This window comes from Aotus nancymaae, unplaced genomic scaffold, assembly GCF_030222135.1.
Source record: "Aotus nancymaae isolate 86718 unplaced genomic scaffold, 86718_ANA_hifiasm-v0.15.2.pri h1tg000036l, whole genome shotgun sequence".
Classification (NCBI taxonomy): domain Eukaryota; kingdom Metazoa; phylum Chordata; class Mammalia; order Primates; family Aotidae; genus Aotus; species Aotus nancymaae.
The window spans coordinates 49,799,454-49,820,045 of record NW_026988450.1 but is presented as its reverse complement, the minus strand read 5'-3'; the positions used below and the strand labels follow the sequence as shown (position 1 = coordinate 49,820,045).

Here is a 20,592-nt window from a genome sequence, read left to right as displayed (position 1 = left end):
GGCTCTTGTGCCTCAATTACTTGCTACTTCAACCTTTTAACTTCTGGTGTTGTGTATGCTTTGTATGAAAGCAGGCATATCTCTGTCCCAATCTCTCTGTTTGTTGTAGTGGATGAGAACCGTGGCAGTACAATCTAAAACAGAGGAATGGGTTATAGAGGCTTGATCTTTCTCCCACTCACATATTTGGTGAGATCACATCAAAGTTAGCCCAACTGTGTTCACAAATTTCAATTCATAAATGTCTGATTAGAGGTTGATTTCTTTTGCTTTAATATTCTGGGGGTATTTGCTATTTGCTAATGACACTCAATGTCTAATTATCTTTGCACAAATTAAATTTAATATTATGACCAGTTGGTGAAATACTCTCAAGACAAGATGAAAACTTTCTCTCTACCATTCATATTTGTTTACAAATGTATCATTGTTTTTGTGCCATTTCTCTCCTAAATAAAAAAGTAATACCAGCCACATAAGGAAAATTGAAAAAAAAATGAGTGTAAGAAGGGTACATGAAAGGGTATCTTTCAGAAATAAAGGGTACGTGAAAGGGTATCTTTCAGAAATAAAGACAATTAAAAGGGACTTCTTTAAAATTTATTAACTTTTCATTTTGAAATAATTTCAGATTTAGAAAGAAGTTGGAAAACAGTATGAAGAGTTTTTCATATATTTTGTCCAAATGTTAATGTTATAACCACAGTATAATTATTAAAATCAAGAAATCGATAAAAATAAATGATAAACTATTATATAACCTATAAATCTTAATTGAATTTAACAAATTGTTTTACTGTAATATCCTATTTCTGTTCTAGAATCCATCCAGAATAACACTTTTCGTTTTGCTTACATGTCTCCTTACTCTCCCTTAACCTGGATCAGGTTTTTTTAGTCTTTGCCTTTAATGATTTTGGCACTTTTTCTTTTTTTTCATGTTTTAAAAAAGTGACATTGTTTTATTAACTATCTGCAGGTGGGGCCTGCATGAGGTGGTTGGTGTGCTGGGCTCAGGGGATAATGTGTGGGCTGCGGAGATGATGACAGAAAGGCTGGAAGGAAATGGGGTGGATTTGAAGGCCAGGCCTAAGGGGTCCTCAGGTCTGCTTCTGGGAAGGGACAGCCTTGAGGAAGGCGTCGTGGCAAGCCATAGCTAGGCCACCAATCACATTAAGAAATTCTGAGAAATCTAGCTGCCCATCACTGTTGGTGTCCAGTTTCTTCATCATGCGGTCAAGGACACTGGGGTCCTTCTGGTTCTTTGTGAAAGCAGCCAGTTCTGTATTCATGAAGCTTAGGTACTCCATCTTGGAGAGAGAGTAGTTATAACCATCCTTTCCAGCATACTTATGGAAAATAGCAATCAGGGACTCGATGCACCGCTCAGTCTCTGTAGGGCTGGAGATTTTTGCCATGTTGGAGTTAAGCGAGGCGCGCGGGAGGCCGTGGCTGGGAGTGGTGCTGAGAGCTCTGGGTGCACGGCGTGCGGGTCTCGATTTTGGCACTTTTTCAAGAGTACTGGCTGGTTATTTTGTAGAATGTGTCTTAGCTTCCATTTGTCTGTTTTTTTTTGTTTTTTTGGTTTTTTTTTAAATGAAGTCTCACTCTGTCCCCCAGGCTGGACTGTAGTGGCATGATCCCAGCTCACTTTGCAATCTCTAACTCCCAGGTTCAAGTGATTCTCCTTCCTCAGCCTCCTGAGTAGCTGGGATTACAGGTGCTGCCACCATACCTGGCTAATTTTTGTATTTTTAGTAGAGACGGGGTTTCACCATGTTGGCCAGGCTGATCTCAAACTCCTGACCTCAAGTGGTCTGCCTGCCTTGGCCTCCCAAGGCGTGAGCCACTGTGCCTGGCCTGTCTGGTGACTCTTCATGATTACAGTTAGATTGTGAGTTTTTGGTGAGAACTCCTAGAAGTGATACGGTGTCCTCCTCAGTGTATTATATTAGGAGGCACATGGTGTTGTCCTGTTACTTAACCAAGTATATTTAGATGGTGCATTATGTTGAATTTAAACAGCTATGTCCGTTCATACTGAATAGGTTGCTTCTTCAAAAGGGAAAAATGTTCCCAGCTCTGTAATTTGTAATTTTCCTTTCAAATTTATTTTCATTAGTTGCCTTCTTGTTCTAGTTGGCAAGCCCAAATCGAAGCACACAGTGCAGTGGTTTGAGTGTACAGTGGCAGGGTGGCCATTCTTCAAGGCTGAGGTAAATGGGCAAATACTTAATGATTGAGTTCTTGCTCATAATTTTGGGGTTTGGTCTAAGGACCTTTAGTCTATAAATCCTCTGATTCCCTTTTAAGAAAAAAAAAATCTTGAATTTAAAGAAATATAAAGGGATAGTTAGTGGTGGGGTGGGAAACTGATTATATTAGAGGAGATTTCCTGGCATTGGAAGGGAGATTTTTAAATTAATGCTATAGTGAAACACAAGATTGGGGTGAAGAGGAAGCTGGTCATAATTTTGTATTTGAAATGCCTGTCATGTCTCTTAGTTAGCAGAATTAGTACCATAATCTAGGATTCTTGACTTCTAAACAAAGTTTACTCTGCCTTACAACCTCACACTCTTCCAGCTCTCTCCGCAGGGTATTTCTTAGGTTCCTCTGTGTTCATTACATAGAAACCTGGAGCTTATCCATATTTGGAGGTACTTAGCCTGCCCCTTTGCTCCTGTTTCTAAATATGTATGTTTAATTCAGCACTCACTTGTTACACTAAATGAGCAATTTCTTAGGTTTTTAGAGAAGTAGAACATTGTTTTGTCTCTTACAGCAGAATATTCATTATTGAACATAGTGTCAACCTCAATAATTTCTGTCAGGTTTTTTGGTAAGTAAGGTGATACACTTTTGATGATGAAGACTTTCTGAAAAATAGTTTTGCTTGTTTGTTTGTTTTTTGAGATGGAGTCTCACACCGTCACCCAGGCTGTAGTGTGGTGGTACGATCTCAACTCACTGCAATCTCTGCCTCCTGGGTTCAAGCAGTTCTCCTGCCTCAGCATCCCAAGTAGCTGGGACCACAGGTGTGCACCACCACACCCAGCTAATTTTTTTTTTTTTTTTTTTTGTATTTTTAGTAGAGACGGGGTTTCACCGTGTTGGCTAGGATGGTCTCGGTCTCCTGACTTCATGATCCGCCCACCTCAGCCTCCCAAAGTGCTGGGATTACAGGCGTGCGCCACTGCGCCTGGCCCTGAAAAATAGTTTTTAGGATGTTGAGCTAGTAAAATATCCTCCAAGACCATTTTAGAATTTGTTTTATTTAAATGAAGCTATTAAAGTTACGCATATTATTCAGTCGGAAATTTAATATTTTTGAGTGCTTAAAATGTGTAGAACATGCCTTTAATAGAGCCTATATAAGTCGGTTAAGAATATATATGTGTGTGAAAAGTTAAAGGTGTAAAACCTTAATTGTTTATTTATTTATTTAGAGATGGAGTCTCACTCGCTGGAGTGCAGTGGCGCAATCTTGGCTCACTGCAACCTCTGCCTCCCGGGTTCATTCAAATAGTTTTTCTGCCTCAGCTTCCTGAATAGCTGGACTTAGCTGTGTGCTGCCATGCCCAACTGATTTTTGTATTTTTTTTTTTTCCTAGTAGAGATGGGATGTCATCACGTTGGCCAGGCTAGTAATCTTTATTTTTAATTGTACTTGCTCTGAATAAGAATGTAGGTGTTGCAGAGCATAGCACGTAGAGGGAAAAAATAAAGCTGCTGGGACCTCATCCTGCCTTCTCAGAAGTAATCTCTGTTAAGTCTTTTGTGTATCCCGGGAATTTATGCACAAAGCAAACAATTATATCCTCAAAGAATAAGGATCATATACTCAATTTTGTAAATTGGACTCACATACATACTTTGATGTATATCTTACGCTTCACTTTGGCAGGTACTGCCTCACTTTTTTTTTTTTGAGGTGGGGTCTTGCTCTGTCACCCAGGCTGGAGTGCAAATGGTGCGATTTCAGGCCACTGCAACCTCCACCTCCTGGGTTCAAGCGATTCTCCTGCCTCACCCTCCCAAGTAGTGGGGATTATAGGTGCCTGTTACCACACACAGCTAATTTTTGTATTTTTAGTAGAGATGGAGTTTGACCACATTGGTCAGGCTGGTCTTGAACTCCTGACCTCAAGTAATCCACCCACCTTGGCCTCCCAAAGTGTTGGGATCACAGGCATGAACCATTGCAACCTGCCAGTACCTCCTCATTCTTAATGTCTGTATAGTATTCTATTATTTGGGTATTTAACAACTTAGACTATTTTTTTCTTTTTCTTTTTTAAAGATAGGGTCTCCGTCTGTCACCCAGGTTGGAGTGCAGTGGTACACTCACTGCAGCCTTGACGTTCTGGGCTCAAGTGATCCTCCCACCTCAGCCTTTGGAGTAGCTAGGACTATAAGCGTAAAAATCTACCCTACTACCACACTAGGCTAAATTTTTAAATTATTTTTAGTAGAGACATGAGATCTTGCTATATTGCTTAGGCTGGTCACTAACTCCTGGCCTCCAGCAGTCCTCCCAGCTCAGCTTTCCAAAGTGATTGTGATTAAAGGTATAAGCTACCACACCTGTCTGTTAGTCCCTTATTAACAGAAATTAGGATATTTACCTTTTTTCACTCCTTAAAGTAAAAAGCTCTATGCTACACACTAGCTGTACAGACAATGTAGATGAAGCTAAATCGCTTTAAAGAATTCGCTTTAGGGAGAACATAGCATTAGAGCTAGAAATGGAAAGGTATTTAGCACAGATTCTTTTTATTTTTCCAGCTTTATTGAGACATGGTTGGCAAAAAACAAATGTATGTAAGGTGTACAACATAGCAGAGGTTACTTTAAATTAACAGTTCTTAAAGTGATATGCTGACCATTGGGAATCCATTGGGGAGGTGTCTTTTAGGTCACAACTTTTTTTTTTTTTTTTCTTTTGAGATGGAGTCTTGCTTGTCTCCCAGGCTGGAGTGCAGTGGCATGGTCTTGGCTCACTGCGACCTCTGTGCCTCCCAGGTTCAAGAGATTCTCCTGCCTCAGCCTCCCTAGTAGCAGAAATTACAAGTGCACACCACCACACCCAGCTAATTTTTGTATTTTTAGTAGAGATGGGGTTTCACCATCTTGGCCAGGCTGGTCTTAAGCTCCTGACCTCGTGTTCCACCCACCTCAGCCTCCCAAAGTTCTGGGATTACAGGCTTGAGCCACCGCGTCCAGCCAGGTCACAACTATTTTCATGACAAATACTGTTATTATTGATTCTTACTACTGTGTTGACATTTAGCACTGGTGCAAAAGCAAGAATAGCTCAAACTACTACCACTAATCAAGGCAGTGGTACTATATTGTACTAGTGGTTATTGTATTTCTTCACCATTATGCACTCACTGTTTCTTTTAAAAAGAAAAAAGACTGGTTTTTCTTAATGTCCTTGAATCTGAAACATTATTTTATTAATAGCCATTAAATAGACATCCTTCTGTGAGGCAAAATGGGAAGTACAATGGTTATCTCTGAGAAAAGCACTTGCAGTTATTTGCATTGTGAAATAAGCTAGTTGCTTTTCTTTTTTTCATCAACACTTTTGTCTTCAAAGAACTGCAGACTGATAAGCTGTGACTACTCATTAGGTATTTGACATCTTAAATGAATCGAGCCTCTCATTTTAAGGGAAAATGGTATTTTTGACAAAGAAAATTGAAGCTTTGGAGCAAAATTGAGAACTTTGGAAAATAATTATTCACCACCATGATATTAGTTTTCCACTTTTTTATGACTATAAAGGGGTCTTGAGACAAATTTTTAGGCCATAAATTATTGCTACCATTTAGGGTTGTTTTTTTTTTTCTAGAAAATGTGCCTGTTTTTAGAGACATAATTTAAGGTAATATTTAAATATAAGGAAATTAGATCATATAAGAGGGAGTTCAGAACTAAGGTGGTTTCTGGGTGGGTTAAGATCAATTACTGCAGTGCAAACAGTACTTAAAGTCTAATGTCTTTCACATTAGGCTTTTACCTTCCAAAAGGATGGCAGCACTTCTTGGTTGCTTACTATGTCCCAGACTCTGTTAAATGCTTACTATATATTAATTCATTTAATCCTTAAAACAACCTTGTGTATTATGTCTGCTACTAATGTCCAGCTTTTACAGATGAGAATCCTGAGGCCCAGGAAGATTTCAGAGCTTTGTCAGGGTGACAGAGTTTGAATTTAGACATTAAGCAGTCTGTCTCCATAGTTTGTGCTCATAACACGTCTCTTGTTTAAAAAAAGAAAATAAGTACTAAAGAACATTTTTTTTATCTTTTGTGCTTTGATGTATCTTAATCCTGTGTTTTTAAATGAAAGTTTTTTTGCATCTTATTTCACCATTTTTCCTACGTATACAAATTTTAGATTACCAAAGCCAAAATGATGTATGTAAGAGTACAGGAGCACTAAAGCAGTTTTTTGAATGTCAGACTCTCTATACTTTTTACATGTAACTGAGCAACCATTGAGTAGAGTGCATACTCTGGGTTGGTAGCTGTGATTGGTGCCTTCCTGTTTATATGCTCATTTAGACTTCATAACAGCCTTTTGATACAGATTTTCATATAGATGAGAAAATAAAAATTAGCTATTGTGTAAATTCTCAAAATTAATGGGTTAAGGTGGAATTCCAAGTCCGCCTGGTTTTAGAGTTTTTACGATTTGCATTACACCAAGCTCTTATTCTAAGAAGTGTTGAATGCCCAATTTAAAGTCTTGCCACCAGCTCAGGCAGGAGTTTTGGTGGTTCAGGGTAATCATACTGAAAGACCAATGAGAAAGGCATATCTCTAGAATAGAGATGGATTCTCAGTTTATTAACTTTTCATTAAAAATATTTGACCACAGTCAGGAGTGAGTGTTTTTAAAAATTTGTATTAATTGGAACAGGTTGAGTCTATCCCAAGAAGGGATCAGAACTGGACGACCTATCAATTTATGTGGTTTCTTAATTTTTATAGACTTCTTAATTTTAAAGACAAAACATCAGTGTGAATGTAGACTTTCTTTAGATTAAGGCGTCTGTTAGAAATTTGTTAATACATTCTGCCTGGGTAAGCGGACTGGCTTGGGAGGAAGAATGCTGTTTGAACCCCATCTCTTGGAAGTGTTTTCACAATCTAAGAGGTTAATTAATTATATCACAGTGCAGTAGAGAGAAAAATCTCTTTTATCTCTAAAATCTCAAATTTCATGTAATTTACTTGTTGATTAGGTTAGGGATTAGTGTCCTCTCTTCAGAGCCCATATCACATATTTAACTCTGGATTAGGAGCCATTTACCAAGGAGTATGAGATACCGGCTTCTTGTGGCATCTCGCTGCTGAGTAAATAACTTTTTATCCCACTTAATATTAGGGTGACTGCTGTATGAATGCATTAACTCTTAATTCAGCAAATTAATCGGATATTTTTTAAAATGTTGGCCATGATATCTTTAAAAGACAGTGGCTGTTATGAAAAAAACATATTTAAAAGTTAATGGTTTGGGAGGCTGAGGCAGATGGATCACCTGAGGTCAAGAGTTGAAGACCAACCTGGCCAACATGGTGAAACTCCATCTTTACTCTTTGGTATTTTTGGTAAAAGTACCAAAAATGAGCTGAGTGTAGTGGTGGGCACCTGTAATCCCAGCTACTTAGGAAGCTGAGACAGGAGAATCGCTTGAACCTGGGAGGCAGAGGTTGCAGTGAGCCAAGATTGCACCATTGCACTCCAGCCTGGGTAATAAGAGCGAAACTGTCTTAAGAAAGAAAAGAAAAAAGTTAATGGGAGCCAGGCAAGCTATGATTGGGCCGCTGCATTCCAGCCAGTGTGACAGAACGAGACCCCATCTCTAAATAAAAATTTTTAAAAAGTTAATGGGAGGGGGAAAAGTAAAACCATACACATTTTGAAGTAAACAGAGGAAATACTGTGGATTTTGAAATGAGATTATATTTCAGAAAGATTCAACAGATTAACATTTAGCCTTGGTTTCTTGCTTGAGTGTACGATGTTACTGAGTTTTGTTTGACCTGAAAATCCTTTGGATTTGGTTTAAAAACTTAATGTACTACGCTAATTGAAAAATTTTACAAGTTGAATACCTTCAGTCAGCTTAGTCCTTGTTTTACAGTTGATATTGTGACACTTAGTATACTGCCTTGTATTATGGTGTGCCCACTACCTCCCCTTTTTACTTCAGACTCTTAAAATATTTCATCATTGCTTTCATTGTACTATTGTAGGTGTATGAAATTTAGGAGGTTGATTTCTGTGTTGAGCAGGATATTATCTGAAGTTATTTCATATTTTGAAAATAGCTATCAGCCCTTTCCTCCCTCCCATTCTCTACCTGGCTCACCTCCATGTTTTTCCCTGCTTTGCTGTTACTGCTGCTTTCTGGTATGTGCTGCTTCCTTTTTCTTTTGTTCTTTTGTTCATTTTTTCTATTCTTGCTACATTGGTTTTTTTTTTTTTTTTTTTTCTTTTTTTTTTGAGACAGAGTCTCATTCTGTCACCTAGGTTGGAGTGCAGTGGTGCGATTTTGGCTCACTGCAACCTCCGCCTCCTGCGTTCAAGCACTTCTCTGCCTCAACCTCCCAGTAGCTGGTGTTATAGGTGCCCACCACCACACTTGTCTAATTTTTGTATTTCTTGTAGAGATGGAGTTTCACCATGTTGACCAGGCTGGCCTTGAACTCTTGACTTTGTGATCCGCCCTCCTCCGGACTCCCATAGTGTTGGGATTACAGGCATGAGCCACCACGCCTGGTGTATCTTCTAACTTCCAAATCCGGAAAACTTGCATTTATTATTTTTTGGTCAGTTGTAGAAGTCAACATACTTAATTGCCTCTTTTATGTTACCTTTAACTTAATTCTGTGAACTCTGTATCTTCCCTTAGAATTGAAAAAGACCATATGTACAAAAATCCAGTTAGATAGTAGAAGTAAATTCTAGTATTTGATAGCACAGTAGGGAAATTATAGCTAATATTTCTTAATTTTACCAAAGTAGCTAGAAAAATTTTAATGCTCCCAACACAGAAGATCAGTGTTTGAGACTGGGTGCAGTGGCTTATGCCTGTAATCCCAGCACTTTGGGAGGCTGAGGCAGGTGTGTCACCTGAGGTCAGGAGTTCAAAACCAGCCTGGCTAACATGGTGAAACCCCGTCGCTACTAAATATACAAAAGTTAGCCAGGTGTGGTGACACACGCCTGTAATCCCAGCTATTCGGGAGGCAGAGGTTGCAGTGAGCTGACATTGCACCACTGTACCCCAGCCTGGGTGACAGAGTGAGACTCCGTCTCAAAAAAAAAAAAAACACAAAACAATGTTTAAGGTGATGGATATTTCAGTTACTCTGATTTGATCATTATATATTATATTCATGTATCAAAATCACATGTACCCTCACAGTATGTCAATTAAAATTTTTTTTAAAGAAACATGACATCTGATTTATGAATCCCCTCTAAAAAATAACTGAGTTATCTCTTTAGTTTCTTGTTATGCCTTTATGAAAAAAGGGAACTCACTGTCTGAGTAGGTTACCTATTCCAGATTGGACCACTCATAAGTTTTCTCATATTGGACAGAAGTCTTCCTCTTGCTAAATTTAATTGGTCTTGTCTCTTGAAGCCATTCATGTCCTCTTCTTTCCATTATGCTGACAGTTTCTAGTATACTCGCCATAACTTTGATTCCTGATTGTGGAATCACATCCTTTTTAGTAGTCCTATCACCCCATTGAGGCCAGGAAAACGTTCTTTTATAGTTAGCTTTTTTGAGCTATAGTGTTAGCCCTTTTAAATTTAATCTTTAATCCAGTCTGTCTTGGTTTTTGTTTTCTAAATCTTAATCAGCTTAAGTCTTTGGTTGATTTAATACAAGTACACCATTTATGCCTTTCTCAACTCTCACGGTCAACATCTCACTGGAAACAGGAGTACAAGTTAGATTGCCTAGTTGAAGTTGCACCTTCACAAACTTGGCAGTGATTTTGAACACATTTCAGTTGGGCCCTCATTGTCTTCTATAAAATGGGGATAATTGTAATTTATACCTCATAGATAGGGTTAGGAAAAGATCAAATTACATAATCTGTAGAAAACAATCTCAGTCAAAAATGTCATCTGTGTTTACTTTTGAAATAATGTTATTATGATTATTAAAATTATAGTATCCTTGTTTCAGGTATCATTTGCCATATAACAAACCATTCAACATTTAATGACTTAAAGCAATGATTTATTCTTGTGGTTCTGTGGCCTGGTTGGACCCTGAATGGAGCGTTTTTCACATGGTGTTGGCTCAGCATTCAGCTGGAAGTTCATCCGGGGCTGAAATACGCAGGATGGCTTCACTTATATGTCTATTGGGTTGGGGCTGGCTTGGCCTTTCTCTTCAGCAGGGTAGTTTTAACTTCTTGCACACTGGCTCATAGCTCCAAGAGAACAAGAGGAGAAGCCTCTAGAGCTTCATTTAAAGGGTTAGGCCCAGAACTGGAATAGCCATCTCTTCTGCATTCTGCTGGTCAAAGCAAGTCAACAAAACCAGCCTGGACTCAAGGAGAAAGGAACTAAATCCACCTCTTAACAGGAGGAGGAATGACACACATTACATTAACAAGGATGGCAGGGAATTGGTGGAGGCTGTCTTTGAAGAACGTCTGCCACATTTCTGTTCTTTCACAGTTAGCTTTTTTGAGAACTATAGTGTTAGCCTTTTTAAATCTTAATTAGCTTATGTCATCGGATGATTTAATAAGAAGTACGCCATTTATTCCTTTCTCACCTCTTGCAGTCAGCATCTCACCAGAAACATTTGCCACTTATTTGGTTCTTTTGGTCTATCATTAGGCCAATAAGCAGCCTGACTGCTGTTTACCCAGCCTTCCTGTTATTTGTGGGTTCTAACAAATAGCTTTAAAGTTGTTGTTTTATGGTTAATTCAGTGTTTATCTTTGGGGAAAGAAGTGCTTAACTGCCATTTTAATTCCCAAGGAACTACTTAGTTCAGCATATTACCCCATTGTAAAATAAAACGTAGGGATTCCAAAGTTACTACCTACAAAAGATAGATTACTAATTTTAGTAGCATTTATCAACACCTTTCCTAAAAAACTTCAGTTTTTAGTATAGCTTTAAAATTCTGCATCTTGTGATTGGTTCATTCTTAAGTAATTGCATGTGTTTATGGCCTTCATTTCTACATACGTAGAGTGGGTTAAAGTTATTGAAAATGAAGGATGTGATTATCAGGCAGTGTTACTCTTTTTTTTTTTTTTTTTGAGACAGTTTCACTAGCACCCATCCTAGAGTACAGTGGTACAATTCAGCTATGGCTCACAGCAGCCTCAAACTCCTGGACTCAAATGATCCTCCCATCTCAGCCTCCCAAGTAGCTGGGACAGTAGGTGCATGCCACCACACTTCACTAACTTTTAATTTTTTTTGAGAGGCGGGATCTCATATTCACTGGGCTGGTCTCAAACTCCTGGTCTCAAGAAGTGATCTTCCTGCCTCTGCCTCCCAAAGTGTTGGGATTATAGGAGTGAGCCTCCGTGCCCTGCAATACTTGTTTTAAAGTGTACTGTAATGGAATGAATTATAGTCTTGTCTCTACAGCTAGATTATGAAGCACCAGCATATTGTGCTTACTCCTAAGTGCTTACCTGTATTTTTCTCAACAGTCTTAGAGGTATCTGCCTTACAGGTGAGATAACTGAATCATTGAGATTAAGTAGGTCACACAGTGTATAGTGCTGTAATTCAAACCCAGACTCATCCCAAAGCCACTATGCTTGTATCATCTCCCATAGTTGAATGAATAATACATTTTGTATAACAATGTGAAACTTTTAAAAAAAAACCCTGGTTATTTGTTTCTTAAGACCATTGTTTTTAAGTAGAAAAACTCAGTTAACTATTTTAAGTGCAACTATCTTCTACTGTATGAGGCAGATCTCCACAGAGCAACCATAGAGGTTAAAAAGCATTGTGTTCAAGGGACAACAAACACTTTTGCAGCTTAGAGAACTCTCAACATGAAAGTATGAATGTGGTGTATAATACAGAGTTTGCTATCCTAACCAAAATGCTCTTCTGATTTCAGGCCAGTAGTTTTATTTATTTATTTATTTTGAGACAAGAGTTTTGCTGTGTCATCCAGGCTGGAGTGCAGTGGTGCAGCCTCGGCTCACTGCAACCTCTGCCTTCTGGGCTCAAGTGATTCTCCTGCCTCAGCCTCCCAAGTAGCTGGGATTACAGGCATGCACCACCATGCCTTGCTAATTCTTGTATTTTTAGTAACAACAGGGTTTTACCATGTTGACAAGGCCAGTCTCAAACTCCTCACCTCAAGTGATCCTGCTGCCTAAGCCTCCCAAAGTGTTGGAATTATAGGCATGAGCCACTACGCCTGGCCTTAGGCCAGTATTTTTGAATACCAGTTAATAGTAACAGGAAACATCATTTCAGGTTGACTTTTCTCACCTTTAACCTCTTACAGCACAGTGCAATTTGGCCCTACTGCCATTTCATCTGGATTGTCTGTAGCTCGAGTTGTAAAAAAAAAAAAAAAAATTAGGGGGAAGAAGTTGGGTTAAAACTCTTCACTTACCCACCATTGGAACATAATGGGTAAAATTACTGTTTAAAAGTAGTTTTCAAATTACATTTTGCATATAAGTAGGTGCTATATAAACTGATAGCTTTTTTCTTGTAAGAATGGATTTATTTGGAATTTAGCCCAGTTGAAAATTGACTTCACCTTGAGTCCCAGATTGTACTTGAACTTTAAAGAAAGTGGGGTAGTGAGAATGGGTGGTTGGCAGTTTTTTGGTTTAACATTTACCTAATTCTATTGGAATTATTTTTCTCTCCCTTAACAGAAAAAAAATTACACATTTATTGAGATTTCTTCCCATCCCCAACACAGTGATCTAATTTTTTTTTGCTTTAAAATCATTTAAACAGTGTAATTTTTAAAATCCTGATGACTCAGATTGTAGTAATAGTTTTAGACAGAATTTTATAGGATGTTTTAATTTTATCTGTTGTCTGGGATGATCTGTAATCATGTATCTTACTAGCTGAAAATGACTTCAACGAGATTAAAGGTCTGCTCTTTAAGATCTGGAAGTCTCACTTCTACCACTGTCTTAATTTAGTTAGGAAAAATAAAACTTTTGAACAGTTTTTTTTTTAATCTGTTGAGGTTTGCTTGATTGAATTGTGTTCTTGTAAATGAAGTTTATTTTGTTCCTCTTTGTCTGGCATAGACTCCTTTAGTGTTTGTTACATTATTGGTTTCTGCTTTAGTCATTTCTCCAGAGTCCCAAAAAGTTCATCACTTAGGTTCTTTCTGTTTTCATGTCATGACCACATGAAACTTCAGATGGAAAGCTTGCCAGCTCATTAGAAAATGTTCCTAAAATATGAATGATCACGCTTCACATTCATGGAAGTCAGTATGTAGATAGATAGCATTGTCAGGGACTGATACTCAATTGTCCTGTCCTCAAATAATAAACTCAACATTAACTTCAAACTTAAAAGTATTGCTGCCTGAAGCATTCTGCTTTAAAACACAAATTCATGTGCCCACTACGTTCACAGTTGTATTATTGACCGTTTTATAAATTAGGCTGTAGTATGTCCTTTAAGAAATGCAAGTTCTTTCAGTTTTATAAATATTTTATTCTTACGGTATCTGTTTCTTTTCTTCCTAAGTCTCTCTTGGAAAAGTTCTTGATCCCCAATGCTTCACAAGCAGAGAGCAAAGTCTTCTATTTGAAAATGAAAGGAGATTACTACCGTTATTTGGCTGAGGTTGCCGCTGGTGATGACAAGAAAGGTATGCTGTTTTTAAACCTGTTGGTTGAACTTGTATAAAAGTGAGGAAGAGTCTCTCAAGGGTAAATAATTTCTTGTTGTTTTTAATTGCTTAGAGTGTTGAATAAAAAGTAGCAGTGCTCTTTTTTTGTGTTCTAAGAATATATATCTACTGCCTAATACTGGTATTCTAAAATATTTGCTTTTTGAAAAGCCAATTTTGTGTACAGGGATGTTTTCTCAAGATTTTAAGAAATAATGACCAATCTGAGCAACATCTCACTCTACAAAAAAAGTTTTGAAAATTAGCTGGGCATGGTGGTGCAAGCCTTTGGTCCCAGCTAATCTGGAGGCTGAGGTGGGAGGATCGCTTGGGTCTGGGAGGTCAAGGCTGCATTGAGTCCTGATTGTGCCACTGCACTCCAGCCTGAGTGACAGAGACCCTATCTCAAGAAAGAAGAAATAGCGGTCACAGTGTAACTGAGGAGAAGTGTAAACTAGTTAATTTTTAAAAATATAACAATGAGATTATAAAGTTGTATCTTGACATTGAGCAATGGCTAATGTGTACCAGGAGAAACCTCCCTTTAAAAGAAAAATTAAGGGTCTTGTTAAATTAACAGATATTAAGCTGTTACAGGTTAGTATTTCAGAGGATACATGAGATATTAAAGGTTTGGTTTGAAGGGTGAAGATATAATACATACTTTGTCTCAGTATGTTTTGGTATGTCTTATCCAGGGATTGTGGATCAGTCACAACAAGCATACCAAGAAGCTTTTGAAATCAGCAAAAAGGAAATGCAACCAACACATCCTATCAGACTGGGTCTGGCCCTTAACTTCTCTGTGTTCTATTATGAGATTCTGAACTCCCCAGAGAAAGCCTGCTCTCTTGCAAAGACAGTATGTATTTTACCTGTTATGTAGAAATTTAGCAGTCTTTATTATTTGAGCACTGAAATATAATGTACTATTTTTTAAATCATAGGCTTTTGATGAAGCCATTGCTGAACTTGATACATTAAGTGAAGAGTCATACAAAGACAGCACACTAATAATGCAATTACTGAGAGACAACTTAACAGTAAGTACATAACAGCATCATTAGTGATGAATGTGGTTGAAGAGGTTATGTTTTACTCTGAGGAATATATATTTTTAAAATTAAATACATCTTTTTAAAATTTTTTCTCAACATAATTCATAGGCTCACATAAATATGTCTTAGCTACTGTTAAAACCATATGAAGGAAAACTACAGAATCTGAAATATTAGACCAAGAACTGAAAAAAACACACATTGATGAGTTTACCTGTCTTGTTAAAATTTGAATTTTAGTATCAAAGTTTGTTTTAATCCCTTTAAAAATTATTTTCTTGCCCATCAGGTTGCCTCCATACTTGTAAAGATAAACTTGAGTTGTAAAATTTTGGGTATCTACAGAATCCAAGTGGAAGTCTGTTTTGCCTACTTTCTGATTTAAAATGACTTAACATGAAGGGTCATGATTGTCCTTGGGATACTGCACATGTATATAAAAAGAAACACAGTATCACCATCACACCCAAAAACATCAACAAGAATTCCCTAATAATGTTTAAATATGTAAAGAATACCTGAATTCTAATTCTCTCTCTTTTTTTTTTGAATTGAAATTCAAATTCAGTCCACAACGCAATTTATTTATATGTCTCAGTAGTTCCTTAGGTCTTCTCATTCTTCTCCTTCAGATAGATAATTAGATTTGAAATTTTGAGGCTTAGATGAAAAAATTATCAAGCATTTGCTGTGTGTCAGGTAAAGAGGTAGGAATTGCAGATCATAATCTAGTATTACTGTTTTTTGTTACACTTTCAGGGCCATTTCTCTTGGGGAATGTGTAACCTTAATTTATATGTTTCTCTTCCAACTTTATTCTAGTCCACTGCCATTTTCTATAAACCAGTTCTATATTCTAGTGCTGAAAAGCTTGAAGAGTTTTTTGAATAATAGTGTATGCTTGTTTAAACCTAAAATTATTTATTAGCACAATTTGGGGCTATCTATAAACTTTTCTGGTACTTGAGTCAAGATAATAAGCTATAGTAAAGAATGAAAGAATCTTTATATAAAACGTAAGCAGCACTTTAATTGTTAACTAATTTTAGTATTAAGGATTTTTCTTTTTTAGTTTGAAGTGATGACATTTTTAAAGTGTTAACCTGAGACCTTGTTACTGTGTTTTGTTTGCATCACTTTGTGAGAGGCCATGATCTACTACTATGTGCTTCCAACTGAATTTTGCTATCAGTATAGCATGAAGAGCATATCTTGTTTCCATTTTAACTCTGTCACTACTTCTGTGTCTTCTCTGAGCCTTGTTAGTGTCAGCTGTCACCATTATAGGTTGATTGGATTATTTATCTGTCAAGAAAAGAAATTATCCCAAAACTAATATTTCAGTTTGAATTTGGTTGACCAAGACTGTCAACACATTACTCTAGAAATAGAGAAATATTTTGTATCAAATTTTTGCATTTATACAGAAAATTCAAGAATCCTTGAAAGTTAGAATAGGAAGGAGACATTAGAAACAGTTTCATCTTGCATTTATAAAACCCCTTGTTTAACAGGAACACACAGTTTCCAAGAGGTCATTTGGTTAGCTGTATGACTTTGGAACTAGTCTCCAGGCCAGAGATACATTTGCGTAGCAGATAAATGAAGCTAATGGATAATTTGAGGAACAGAAAAATGATAATTAGGTGGATTTTAATTAGTTTTAGTGTGAATCATACTAAATTTAAGGTTGTCACGCCGGGCGCGGTGGCTCACGCCTATAATCCCAGCACTTTGGGAGGCCGAGGTGGGTGGATTACTAGGTTAAGAGATTGAGACCATCCTGGTCAACAAGGTGAAACCACCGTCTCTACTAAAAATACAAAAATTAACTGGGCATGGTGGTGCATGCCTGTAATCCCAGCTACTCGAGAGGCTGAGGCAGGAGAATTGCTTGAACCCAGGAGGCGGAGGTTGCGGTGAGCCAAGATCGCGCCATTGCACTCCAGTCTGGGTAACAACAGTGAAACTCCACCTCAAAAAAAAAAATTAAGTTTGTCTTGAATTCTTTTTAATTGCCTCTGAAAAATCACTACAGAGTGGTTAAGGCTTTTTTTTTTTTTTTTTTTGAGACAGAAGTTTGCTCTTGTTGCCCAGGCTGGAGTGCAATGGCGCGATCTTGGCTCACCATGACCTCCGCCTCCTGGGCTCAAGAGATTCTCCTGCTTCAGCCTCCTGAGTAGCTGAGATTACAGGCATGTGCCAACATGCCCAGCTAATTTTGTGTTTTTTTAGTAGACACAGGGTTTCTCCATGTTGGTCAGGCTGGTCTCACTCAGGTGATCTACCTACCTCAGGTGATGTGCCTGCCTCAGCCTCCCAAAGTGCTGGGATTACAGGTGTGAGTCACCGCATCTGGCCAAGACTTAAAAATTTTTAACATTGGAGCAGTTGGAATAAGTAGAGTCCATAACCCTACCACCTATGGGACAACTTTCGTTTTTACCTCTTAAAAGATTTGGTTCTGGTTTTTGTCTATATATTAAGTTAGTGCAAAAGTAATTGCAGGTTTTTCCATTTAAAGTAATGGCAAGAGCTGCAGCTACTTTTGTACCAACCTAATAAATATACAGAGGTGTTTTTCTAAGCTGAGAAAAGCTGATTGGTAGTTTAGATCAGATCTGAGACTTGGCCTTGAATTTCATGGAGTATAGGATTCTGTTTGGAGTGAGAGTCAGTCTAAGATCTACCAGGGGAGGGTAGTCAACCCTAGCTCCTTCAGCATGGGCCAAATTAGATGCTTCTGGTATAGCTGCACTTACCTTGGACGTCCGTCTCTTGTATTGGGGCTCTTTAGGTTCTGATACCTATTGATGCTTAGTTTTTAAAAAATATTTTATGATTTCTTCTACTTTCTCCTCACCTTCTAAGGATAACCAAAAGTTTCCTGTATCTGATCATTACTTGAAGGCAACTCTGGTGTACTTACCCTGCTTATACAGTGGTTACAGAGAAAGTAAATTTGTGTATTGAGATGTTTTTGTATCTTGAAGCTAAGTGATGCTGCTGTCTTTTTAAGAATGCTTTCCAACTAAAACATTCTGGTATCTTGGCACATGTATGAAAACTGTCCCCTACCCCACCCCACTGAAACATGCTGAAAAATCTTTGCTTCTTTTACCAGTTGTGGACATCGGATACCCAAGGAGATGAAGCTGAAGCAGGAGAAGGAGGGGAAAATTAACCAGCCTTCCAACTTTTGTCTGCCTCATTCTAAAATTTACACAGTAGACCATTTGTCATCCATGCTGTCCCACAAATAGTTTTTTGTTTACGATTTATGACAGGTTTATGTTACTTCTATTTGAATTTCTATATTTCCCATGTGGTTTTTATGTTTAATATTAGGGGAGTAGAGCCAGTTAACATTTAGGGAATTAATCTGTTCTCATCTTGAGGTGGCCAATATGGGGATGTGGAATTTTTATACAAGTTATAAATGTTTGGCATAGTACTTTTGGTACATTGTGGCTTCACAAGGGCCAGTGTTAAAACTGCTTCCATGTCTAAGCAAAGAAAACTGCCTACATATTGGTTTGTCCTGGTAGGGGATAAAAGGGATCATTGGTTCCAGTCACAGGTGTAGTAATTGTGGGTACTTTAAGGTTTGGAGCACTTAGAAGGCTGTGGTAGAAACAAATATCCCATGGATACCACATGTTAAACCATGTCTATCTGTGGAATACTCAATCTCAATGTTCACACCTTTGACTACAGCTGCAGAAGTGTTCCTTTAGACAAAGTTGTGACCCATTTTACTCTGGATAAGGGCAGAAACGGTTCACATTCCATTATTTGTAAAGTTACCTGCTGTTAGCTTTCATTATTTTTGCTACACTCATTTTATTTGTATTTAAATGTTTTAGGCAACCTAAGAACAAATGTAAAAGTAAAGATGCAGTAAAAATGAATTGCTTGGTATTCATTACTTTGTGTATATCAAGCACAGCAGTAAAACAAAAACCCATGTATTTAACTTTTTTTTAGGTTTTTTGCTTTTGTGATTTTTTTTTTTTTTTGATACTTGCCTAACATGCATGTGCTGTAAAAATAGTTAACAGGGAAATAACTTGAGATGATGGCTAGCTTTGTTTAATGTCTTATGAAATTTTCATGAACAATCCAAGCATAATTGTTAAGAACATGTGTATTAAATTCATGTAAGTGGAATAAAAGTTTTATGAATGGACTTTTCAACTACTTTCTCTACAGATTTTCATGTAAATTAGTCTTTTGGTTCTGAAACTTCTCTAAAGGAAATTGTACATTTTTTGAAATTTATTCCTTATTCCCTTTGGCAGCTAACGGGCTTTTACCAAGTTTAAACAAAGTTTATCAAAACAACAACAAAAATGCTACTACTATAACTACTGTTTCCAACTGTGTCCCATGATCCCCTCTCTTCCTCCCCACCCTGAAAAAAATGAGTTCCTATTTTTTCCGGGAGAGGGGGAGATTGATTGGAAAAAAAAAAAAGTAATACGTTCCATTTAAGATTTTGGTATATGGCATTTTCTAACTTAGGAAGCCACAATGTTCTTGGCCCATCATGACATCGGGTAGCATTAACTATAAGTTTTGTGCTTCCAAATCACTTTTTGGTTTTTAAGAATTTCTTGATACTCTTATAGCCTGCCTTCGACTTTGATCCTTTATTCTATTTGTCACAAGATTACCTTCCTTTTTTAGCCTTCTGTCTTGACACCAACCATTCCTACTTGGTGGCCGTGTACTTGGAAAAAGGCCGCATGATCTTTCTGGCTCCACTCAATGTCTAAGATACCCTGCTTCCTTTGCTTGCATCCCACAAACTATTTCCCTCATCCTATTTACTGCAGCAAATCTCTCCTTAGTTGATGAGATTGTGTTTATCTCCCTTTAAAACCCTACCTATCCTGAATATCATTGTCTGCCTTTAAAATCCTTCCTTTTTCTCTTCCTCTATTCTCTAAATAATGATGGGGCTAAGTTATACCCAAAGCTCACTTTACAAAATATTTCCTCAGTACTTTGCAGAAAACACCAAACAAAAATGCCATTTTAAAAGAGGTGTATTTTTTCTTTTAGAATGTAAGCTCCTCAAGAGCAGGGACAATGTTTTCTGTATGTTCTATTGTGCCTAGTACACTGTAAATGCTCAATAAATATTGATGATGGGAGGCAGTGAGTCTTGATGATAAGGGTGAGAAACTGAAATCCCAAACGTGTTTTGTTGCTTGTTTTATTATGACCTCAGATTAAATTGGGAAATATTGGCCCTTTTGGATAATTGTCCCAAATATTACATTCAAATAAAAGTGCAATGGAGACCTTGGGGTCTTTATTTCCAGGAGAAAAGATACCTTCTACATCAAGGGCAACAATCCTCTTCCCCTCTTCCCTCACAGCTCTTTTACTTCACTTACTGATTTCTCCTGACCCCCAAGCCAAGGAGGTAAGATAGTCTCTCATATATATATATATTTAATGATACTTTATAGCTAAGGGAAATTAGACTGAAGAGATACGATCTCATTCAAGTAAATAAAACCTGAAACTCTGCACATTTGCCTACTTAATATACATCAGTCATCTAAAAGAAGTTGATTCTGGAATAATGAGAACACTTCACTAGTATTAACTAT

The 20,592-nt window shown here is 37.5% G+C and overlaps 2 protein-coding genes across 2 annotated transcripts in view; one reads left to right on the top strand and one right to left on the bottom strand.

Annotated features, from left to right (window-relative positions):
- The window catches only part of YWHAZ (tyrosine 3-monooxygenase/tryptophan 5-monooxygenase activation protein zeta), a 33,529-nt gene extending 13,252 nt beyond the window's left edge, over positions 1-20,277 (top strand). Inside the window, exons 3-6 of the mRNA XM_012455845.3 lie at positions 13,766-13,889; positions 14,609-14,772; positions 14,858-14,953; positions 18,093-20,277. Of these exons, the coding sequence (XP_012311268.1) occupies positions 13,766-13,889; positions 14,609-14,772; positions 14,858-14,953; positions 18,093-18,152 (444 nt within the window). The 3' untranslated portion in view covers positions 18,153-20,277. The remainder of the gene's footprint in view (positions 1-13,765; positions 13,890-14,608; positions 14,773-14,857; positions 14,954-18,092) is intronic.
- On the bottom strand, positions 1,101-1,451 carry LOC135278043 (protein S100-A11-like). Its single transcript, XM_064384456.1, has one exon. The coding sequence runs from the start codon at positions 1,416-1,418 to the stop codon at positions 1,101-1,103; it is 318 nt and encodes a 105-aa protein (XP_064240526.1). The 5' UTR covers positions 1,419-1,451.
- Positions 20,278-20,592: the final 315 nt, after the last annotated feature.